Here is a 10,233-nt window from a genome sequence, read left to right on the forward strand (position 1 = left end):
GCCTGCTGCTAACAGTCTGAAACAGATTATAATATACAGAGAGCATGATGGTTAGCTCTTTAAATCCAAAGTGAGAAAAAGCTGCACACAGCAAAACAGTCATCGAACAATTAAACAGAAACAGCAAAAAACTGTCCAAAAAATGAATTAAAGTTCAATATTTACTCTCCTTTTAACTCTGGTTTGGTCTCCAACTCCTGAGAAAAACATTTGTTTCACTGATGATTTTGCTTTCTACACCAGATAACCCCTGACCTCTACACGTTGCTGAAAACAGCTGAGACACTGAGACTGAATCATACAGTAATAATTAAAAATGTGTTATAGAACAAAAACAATAAAAGACTCTAACAAGCTCAATAGAACTAAAGATAATGGGAAATAACTACAAATAAGTTCTTCACTCACTGACATGCTGGTCTTGAAATAATGCGTAAATAAATAAAAACACATTAACATTAACGAAGGACGCTTCATTAATGTCGTTACTGTAATGTCCGTACTTCTGTCAAAAATGTTAGCGTCCCTGTATATGATGTGTCTGAAATGTGCCTGAAGTTATTCCTGGCAACTAATTCAGCCATACAGTGAGTGTCATCACATTAGAATAGTTAATACTTTCATGTGATTATTTATTTTAGCATTTGTTTATTGTTGAAGGTGTTTCAGAAATTCATCAACATTTTTAGGTCAACATAAAACTGACATCTGATACCACAGGTCAAATAGGTTTAAGAAATAGGCAAATATTTACCTGTTAATGTTCTATTTTCTCAAGCCAGGTGTGTAATCCTCCTGTCGTGGTAACCAAGTCTGCAAGTGTCCGTAAAAAGAAAAGGGATTAGCAGGATGGCTTTAAATGATCATGTGTGGACATAATCCTGCATCCAATTACAATACTGAGATTACAATACCTCCCTGTGTTTACTGACTCAACCTGGGAGACCTTTGTCTAAATACAAGACGCCTCATGCAGTATCATAGAAATAATACTTAGGACATAGAGCCTGTTGAAATTAGCCATATGTCAACCACATGTTTAGAGCAGATACCTGCATGGTATGTAAGGAGTACTAGATATGCATATGTTTAACATGAACACAGTTATACACTTCTAAGAAGCAGAAAAACAACATTTACTAAAGCCTTAAAAATCAAACCAAAGCAGAGATTTTGCAAACAGGGAAAGATGAAAAGGTAAAATATATACATATATATATATATGTAAAAGGAGTTTTTTATATATATATATATATATATATATATATATATATATATATATATATATATATATATATATATATATATAAGGAGTTTCATTGAAAAGTAATTTCTTGTGAGTTGTGAGAGTCAGAATTGTTGGTGAGGTCACAGCAACTCCTTCTTAATGTGTCCAGTCCAGCACAGATCACTATTTTTGGAAATCCCATCACGAGCATCAACATGATGAATGTGGATGCTGCAGTGCAGGACTATTGTTGAGCTTTAGGTTTTGATTTTGTCTCCAAAATGGAAAAGTGATTTTTGACACATTTTGTGAACCCTCAGGTTGATGGACTTGTGAGGAAACAACTTTGTGAAAAGCTTATTTCTGTAAAGCTTGTGCTGCACTATAAACAGAGCCCTTCACTACGACTACCACTACTACTACTAGTACTACTACTACTACTAGTACTACTACTAAGAAGAAAAACAACCATCGCACAAAATTGCTTCTTTTGTCATACATTTGGTATTTATTTTTCTTAAATTACATAACTCATAACAAGCTTTCAGGGCCTTATTATGCTACGAAGTGATTCATCTTTCGAGAGAACATCTTTGTGACGTGTGCCGTCACGCTCGAACAGACGTCATCACGCACGGAGCTCCGGATTAGCGTGATGAATCGGAGGCAGAAAGAAAAGCGACTGAAAACAGATTGAAACCGGGTAAAACAGATTGAAACAGGTTAAAACAGGTGAAAAGGCTTCGAGCTCAGGTGAGTTGCTTTACACATTAATGCGAGTTGTTTTTCCTGTGAAGAACAAGCTTTTTAACGCTAATTATCCGAACTATCAGCTGGTGTCCACGTTGACAGTTTGTTTACAAAGGTCTCATTCATAGTCCGCACTATTATCGATAAACGGATTTGGTCTGAAGGCAGTTTCTCAAGTACTTTCTGACTCAGGTAGGTTTTAAATTGGAAATGTCCGGGTTAATAGGTGTTAATGTGTTTAACAGGCTGGGACAGTAAAGCTATTAGCGATATAACTGAACGTTAAATAGCAGCAGTAAGTGCAGTTAATGTGTAATGTCAGTGAAAAGGAAACTGTTGTAAACAACATTCCCAGGAGAAGCCTCAGTCAGGATGTTCCCCACTTTGCAAATAGCTCATCAATTGAGTTTAAAGGTTATAGTTTCGTTATTTAAGATATTGATCAGTTCTGTTCGGTTTCACCGCAAAGTTCACACTAAAACACACGGATTGATTAGTTAGATGTCAAATAAACATCCAGTAAAAGCAGTTAACATCATTTAGAGCTTGTACCCTGTAAAATAACCACATGAATCTTACTGGGCTGCTCATAAAATGAGAAATATAAATGTAAAAGTTTGATTAATTGACTATAAATAAAGATGCGACCTGTTTACATAGAGATGTTAATTGGCCCAGTGCTGGGGAAACAAGGTGGGTCACTGATTCTTTGGATTAGGGACAAAACCTGTTTTAAACTCAAATATTTAAAATATGTTCTGCATTAATTTCAGATTGATTTGTAGAGACAGGTCTTAACTATCAAACCACGCAAAGGAACAGTTTTTTCATAAAACGCTTTTTCTGAAAATAATCATTTAGTTCATAACATCATTTATTACAACTCCGTCGTACATAATACGAAAGCTGTTTGATTTGGTTCTTTCTTTCTGCAAGAATGTAAAGTCTATATCAGCATCAATATAACTATATCAGTATATAACATATCCATAAGAGCACAGTTTGGCCCATAGAGAGAAAGTTAATATAACATGTTGAGTAAACTGAGCTTTTCCTCGACTCCACAGGTTCGGGCTCAATCATGACTGAAGGCAACCACTGCTGTGCAGCAGGACAAGATGGAGCAGAACTGACACAGCAGCAGCAGCTGCCTCTCATTCTGGAAACTGTGCCTAAAGATGTGGGAAAAAACTGGAGAACTATTGTGTCACATCGACTAAAGAAACACTGCTTGTGTACCCCAAACAAGGCAAAATCCAAAATACTAAACTTTCTCCCGATTCTGAAATGGCTGCCTCACTACCAGCTCAGGGAATGGCTTCTAGGCGATCTCATGTCAGGGCTGATTGTTGGAATCCTGTTGGTCCCCCAGTCTATAGCCTACTCCTTATTGGCCAGCCAGGACCCCATATATGGCCTCTATACCTCCTACTTCTCCTCCATTATCTACGCCCTCCTAGGCACCTCTAGACACATCTCAGTGGGGATTTTTGGGGTGCTCTGCCTGCTTGTGGGCCAAGTGGTGGACAGGGAGTTAGCTTTGGCAGGATACCTCACAGAAAGTAACAGCAGCACTGTTCTGCTGCCTGGCCAAGGGAATAGCAGTGTTGGGGGGGGATGTGACAGAAGCTGCTATGCAATCACCGTTGGAGCTACAGTTACCTTTACTGCTGGGGTTTATCAGGTAAGTGACCAGGGGACACGTTGTGCACTTGGCCAGGGGTGGGCAACGCCCTGCTTGTTTTCCAACTATTTCTGTCCTACCCACAGCTGATGGTGTGTTCAGTCAGCTGAGATGGTAACACACTAAAGACACAAGCAGGACCAGAACTGCCCACCCCTGCACTAGACCGATGCACATGCTGGTGTATACAAGTATTAATATTTCCTCTTTGACCTCAGTCAAAGCAGACAGGGTATCTGACACAGCTTGGTCACAGATCACAGCTGAAGTTAAATGGAACAAATACTTTATTATTCTATTTTTGAAAGGCAGCTGAAAATGGTCCTTTTTAAACTGTGATGTAAGTTTGCTGCCAAAGGTCTGGACCCAGCCCATTTACACCTGCTTTTCTCTCAGGTGCTGATGGGTCTTTTCCACGTAGGCTTCGTCTCTGTCTACCTCTCCGACTCCCTTCTCAGTGGCTTTGCTACCGGAGCCTCACTGACCATCCTCACTTCCCAGTTAAAGTACCTTCTGGGCCTGAAGATCCCCAAGCCCCATGGCTGGTTCACGCTCTTCAAGACCTGGTACAGCCTCCTCACCAACTTGGGAAATACAAATATTTGTGACCTGGTGACCAGTTTGGCATGTTTGCTGATACTGATACCTACCAAGGAGCTCAACGATCGCTTCAAAGCAAAGCTAAAGGTAATGAAGATAACATGCAGATGGGGTTTTTTTCAGTAGTTATAGGTTTGGGCCGATGTTGGCAAATACACGCTGTTTAGCAAAACTATTTTTAAGTCCTCCAAGATTATAGACAACCTGAAGCGGTGCAAAGGTCATTTTTGTCTGTACAAAGCTGTGGGATACTGAGCTGAGGCTGACAAAATATTTACTTGATCTACGGCCATTCTCTGCCACTCTTAGACCCAACTTATGGGATGCTAGTTTAACAATATGAATATACATTTCTAAACAATGCTGTATTATGTATTGAGAGTTCATCCACTGATGTGAGTTTAGATTTTCAGTTTCGTTTACCTTGTTTTTTCTGCCCTTACCTAGGCCCCAGTTCCCTTTGAGCTTTTTGTGGTGATAATCGCGACACTGGCTTCCCACTTTGGCCAGTTCAACACTGAGTATGGGTCTGACGTGGCAGGTGTCATCCCTACAGGCTTCCTTCCTCCCCAGTTGCCTTTGTGGTCTCTGATCCCCAGCGTGGCAGTTGACGCCTTCTCCATCGCCATCGTGGGATTTGCCATCACTGTCTCACTGTCAGAAATGTTCGCCAAGAAGCACGGCTACACGGTGGATGCAAACCAGGAGCTGTACGCCATCGGCTTCTGCAATATCCTGCCATCGTTTTTCCGTTGCTTCACCACCAGCGCCGCTCTGACTAAGACTCTCGTCAAGGAGTCAACAGGATGCCAGACACAAATGTCAGGGCTGGTCACCGCCTTCGTCCTGCTGCTGGTGCTTCTGGTTATCGCACCACTCTTCTTTTCCCTTCAGAAGTAAGCATATCAGAAATCAGTTTAGCAGATCTGATCTGCAAATCAGATCTGCTTTGTTAATGGAACGATGAACTAAAAGGAGCTTCTTCATGGTGCTGTTTTCACATTACTGATGTTCTCCACAGAGATAAAATCCATACAGTCACTTGTGATAGAATGAGAAGAATCAACTGCACAAATCAGCTATTGATGAAAAATATAATCTAATACAACAGCTTTTATATTCATATTCATTTTGAGAATATTTAAATGCTTACACATTACATTGCTCTGCTCTGTTTTAGGGTTCCAGGGTATTCATTTTCGTTGACAGGAGTGTTTAAATGCTTGCAGTTCTTACATCATTTACTATGAACTGAGGTTTCAAGGGTAGACCTGGACAAATACAGATAATCTATAGTTATAGTTCAGGGTAAACACTGACTCTGTGCTAGTTCAAATAACACTGTAGGCAACATTAGCAGGCAAAAGCAAAAGCAAATACAAGCCTGCGGTTAAACTATCCTGCCATACAATTAAACTGTCACGGGTGAAAACACAAAACTAAAAACACGTTTCCAGTGTCGTCCTCCAGAATATGGAGCGAAGAGCAGAATAGAAATTAATAAAAATTAGTTAATCGCCAACTGTCATGATAAACAGAATTTCTGACATGTGGAGTCCTGTGTGAAATGTGCTTATTCTCTCTTAATGTGGCTGGTGACTCAGTCTTTTGGCTTCACACCCATAGACAAATACCCACAGACACAGCTTCACTGATCATATGGTCATGAAACATGTTTTCCTTTTCTTCCTTATCACTCTGATTACCCAACTCTCCATCTGTGTAGCTTGTTAGTCTTTTCTGTTTCTGTCTCGGCCTTTGTCCCCTCAGTCTTTATGCCTTCCTTTTTAATCCAAGATGAAGAATAATTTTGAATGACAAAGGATTAAAGTTTGTGTCAGTTCTGCAAATCTGAAATGAGGACTATCCCCCACTCTTCGGGGTAGCTGAATGCCTTATTTCTTGACCTCTGCCTTTTCCTTCTCCTGCCCAGGTGCGTCCTGGCCGTCATCATTGTCGTGAACCTTCGTGGCGCTCTACGAAAGTTCACAGACCTTCCCCACATGTGGCGCGTTGATCGCGTCGATACGTCCATCTGGCTGATCACCATGGCAACCTCAGCGCTAATCAACACAGAGTTGGGTCTTCTCATTGGGGTCTTGGTGTCAGCTTTCTGTGTCCTTGGCCGAACCCAGCAGGTCCAGGTGTTAGAGCTGGGCCGAGCTGCGACCAGGGAGCATTACGAGGACTTGTCGTCTTACTGCGGCCTTCGCACGCATCCAGGAGTGGCTGTTTATAGATATGAGGCTCCAATCTATTACGCCAACCAGAGCTTGTTCAAAAAATCTCTATACAAGTGTGTAGGGCTGGACCCGGTGGCAGAGAAACCATGGCGTTTGAAGTTCAAGAAGAAAAGCAAACAGCTTGAAGAGGCTTCAGGAGTCTCCAATATGGTGTCAGAGGAGGAGGATGCATGTAACGAGGACAAGGCTGAAGCACCCGTGAATGTAATCTTGCAGAATAATGAGAAACCTTCTCGCAGCTTAGGCAGCATAGTGATCGACTGCAGTGCTATCCTATTTCTAGATACCGCTGGTGTGAATGCTCTGAAAGAGGTCCATAAAGATTTTTCAAAACTTGGGGTCAGTGTTGTTTTGGCCCACTGTAATACCTCAGTACTGGACACTCTGAAAAGAGGCGGATACTGCCCTGACAAAAAAGCAGCTGATGGAGGAGAAAGAAAAATATTTTTTACCATCACCGATGCTGTCTGCTATGTCCAAAGCCTCTCTGCTCCTAGCAGAGATTGTTAGACCACATACTGAGAAGATAATCTGTACATCAAACACAATACCTGTGCCTATAACGCAACAAGACTGCAGCCTTATAAATACTGCTTCAGCTGGTGAAATACTAAAACCATTTATGTTTTTCTTATGGAACAGAAGCCAGAATTTTCTACAACGTGAGTCAATCAAAATTTCTAATGCTATTTTTAAATATTTATTTTGTAAGAAATAACCAGACTGTGCCTGAACATAAATCTATGCAACTAACTGGGATCCATAAACAGTTTTCTCTCATATAATCATTTTACTTTCTGTGCAGTAAAATCAATAACACTGAGCTGGATAAACTGGCTCAAACAGCAGCAAGTTTACTCTTTTCCATTTTGCTGCTTTAATACATCAAAGCTTCAGTGCCTTTATTGTACAAACAGATACTGTTACTGTCTTTATATCAGGTCCTTTCACATACGAATGTCACCTTTTACTGTTATAAGAACTTATATATATATTTTTTAACTTACTTTTTCTTCCAGACAGCACATCAGCTCATGACCCACACTCCTCTCCAGTTGTTCTGACAGATTTCATAAGAGCAGATGTTACGAGAGATTCTTATTTTGAAGCAAATCGGTCCTGGTTTTAAGGTTTGTCTGGCAGCCCAGACCTGAATGTGACATTATGGACACAGGTTTAGCATCAGTTATCACAGTGGATTAGAGACAGGCTGTTTTTGCAGAGAGCACCATGTGAGCTTTACATCAAAAAGGGCTTTTTGACTTTGTGTTGTTGAGATTAATATTGGATTGTCGGTCACACCAAGTACAAGCTGGTTCATAAAACCTGATGGATCTACCTCTAAAGTGTTTCTAAAATAGTATGGTCAAGTCCTCCTTATTTTTGTGATGCCAGAAATCTCAGGGTTGACAGTGTCACTGAATGAACGCAGGAGCAAAACGGATGAATGTGTGTTGTTGAACAATGTGCCAAGGACTTCTGCAGGGCTTGAATCAGGTCAGGTGAGCCTGAAGTTATTAGGCAGTCCTCATTTAAGCCTTGCATCAGAAGGATTTTTTTTAAATTTAGGGATAATTCAATGAAGCGTGGAAATGAATTTAGAAAACAAAGGCTGAATTTCAGGTTTGTCTTTGACACAAAAACAAAGGGACAATCATGTTTGTAGCTTTCACTGTTTCTGTAACCAACCTCGATAAATTCTGTTGTGTAGTATTATTTGTATAGCACTTAGAAAAACTATTGGAAAGATCATATTAACTCCATTATTCTATATCTGTAAAGTACTGAAATTAAAACTTTTATACCTTTTGCAAATATAGAGCTTTAAACCAACAATCCACAAAAGATTTTGAGGTTACAGTGGTTTTTATTTGCTTTTTATCTTGAAACTAAACCAAATGTACAAGTAAAACTTTGTTAGGTTGAGGTTTATTTTTTACCATTTTCTCTACATGTTTATGCATATACTTTATAAAACACTGTACATTTCAGAGTATAACCTGTCAATTACTGAAGTTCTTCTAAAATATAAAATATCCATTCATCAAATATTGTAGCTGCCTGTAGTACAAAGCACAGATGCATTCAAAGACAAGTTTGTAAAAGGCTTTGAGTCAGATTGTGTGTTTTTCCCTCAGTGGGTCTTATCAGCTGGCTCTTATTAAACTACACAGTGTACTCAGCAAACAAAGCATTAATTTACTATTGGCTCTTTGATACAGCTGCTTATCTCAGTGTATTGAGAGAATAAAGTCCTCTGTCCTTTATCTTATGGTTGAGAAGGTGTCAAACAAATTAGAAGTTGCACCGCATTTTAAATGACCTTTGTTTAACTAGAACTACAAAGAGTTCAAGAGGCAATTCATTGTGTTTTTATTATGTTAATGAATTCCTAAACTGTTGGTTTGCTACCCATTAAAGTGCGGTACCCATTGTAAATTCTACTGTTCTGTCTCTAAAACACGGGATGTTTGACTGAACAGTTATCACTGACTTGTATTCTTTTTGACAGTAAACAGTTTATATTCAACCTGCTCAGTCATCTGCTTCAGCTGATTACAGATTAATGCAGGGTCAGTGGGAACCTGTGTTCTGGTAAGAACTCACATTACAGGGCAGTGGAAAAACCAGTTTTTATTCAGTGGTCAATTTCAAGGTGAATGACGTTCCTGAAATACGCTGCCTGTGTCCCAGTCAAGTGAATGTGGATCACTGGATATAAACTATGGAGGAGACAAGAATGTTGTGATTACAGGTTGTGGGCCAGACTATCTCCTGCTCTGTCCCTGCCCCTCATTCTCCACATCCTCACCCACACAGTCACTGACGGCACAACATTGTTATTCTTGAACATGTTTTTGCATCTTTCTTGGTGTTTACAGTCTGTGGTGACTTGACTTTGCCACCAGGAGGCAGCATTGACCAGGAAACTCATCAATGAATTAATTAATTAATTAAATATACCCTCAATGGGAAATCCTGAGCAACACTGGAAAGAGCGTCTTGTATTTTAGTCAGACTTGAGTTTAGATCTTGACCTGTTACAATTTAGTGTTTTTGACCTGATTTTGTTACTTCAAACTCTCATCTCTAATCTTTCCACTCTTAAACCGATCTGCACGGCCCTTTGGGTGCTACATACTGTACATTTACAAAAATCTGCTGCATTTTGTTTTGTCCTAAAATGTAAAAGTAAAAACCCTGGACATTCGCAGAAAAAAGGCTGAACAAAGCAGTGGCAAGAAACAGAAACAGCTGCAGAAACATGAAGTCAGTGACATTGAAGTCAGAACTCAAGTCTTGTTAAAGAGGAACAGAGCTGTGGCCTTTCTCATGCATCTAATGAGATATGTCTGTAAGAAAAAACACCCAATAAATAAAACAGTTAGTATGATTTAGAAAAACCACAGAACATGTGACTCCTGATTGTGCTTTGTACGCACACAGCCTGCAAGGTTAATCACAAGAAGAGAGGAGCTGCAAGTTAAGGAGACCAAGTCTGCAGAGAAGTGAGGAAAGCTGAGGTGATTATAGTCTCTTTCATGGATTGTTGTCTCTCGCAATTTGCAATTACTGGAGAATGGCATATGTGTTGATTGGTTCACACTGGAAAACTCCCATACTGGTTGAAAGGAGCAAATGTGTGCTTCATATCACTGCTGGTGTTCATATTCTTCATTATTACCAGTCCCAAGTTGAATTTCTTAATCAAGACAAAAACCTGCTCC

The 10,233-nt window shown here is 39.9% G+C and overlaps 1 protein-coding gene across 1 annotated transcript; it reads left to right on the plus strand.

Moving 5' to 3' along the window:
- The first annotated feature begins 1,874 nt into the window (after positions 1 to 1,874).
- Positions 1,875 to 8,687, plus strand: slc26a2 (solute carrier family 26 member 2). The gene is made up of 5 exons (XM_026331264.1): positions 1,875 to 1,981; positions 3,046 to 3,662; positions 4,059 to 4,349; positions 4,710 to 5,158; positions 6,196 to 8,687. The coding sequence occupies exons 2-5, from the start codon at positions 3,060 to 3,062 to the stop codon at positions 7,013 to 7,015; spliced, it is 2,163 nt and encodes a 720-aa protein (XP_026187049.1). The 5' UTR covers positions 1,875 to 1,981; positions 3,046 to 3,059; the 3' UTR covers positions 7,016 to 8,687.
- The last annotated feature ends 1,546 nt before the right edge of the window (positions 8,688 to 10,233 follow it).

The sequence above is a fragment of the Mastacembelus armatus genome, chromosome 10, assembly GCF_900324485.2.
Source record: "Mastacembelus armatus chromosome 10, fMasArm1.2, whole genome shotgun sequence".
Lineage (NCBI taxonomy): Eukaryota > Metazoa > Chordata > Actinopteri > Synbranchiformes > Mastacembelidae > Mastacembelus > Mastacembelus armatus.

Bases quoted from the DNA above. Each gene is read 5' to 3' on its own strand.
- slc26a2 (XM_026331264.1), top strand. From the start codon at position 3,060: ATGACTGAAGGCAACCACTGCTGTGCAGCAGGACAAGATGGAGCAGAA. The intron at 3,663-4,058 runs GTAAGTGACCAG...CTTTTCTCTCAG, and splicing joins TTACTGCTGGGGTTTATCAG to GTGCTGATGGGTCTTTTCCA. The intron at 5,159-6,195 runs GTAAGCATATCA...TCTCCTGCCCAG, and splicing joins CTCTTCTTTTCCCTTCAGAA to GTGCGTCCTGGCCGTCATCA.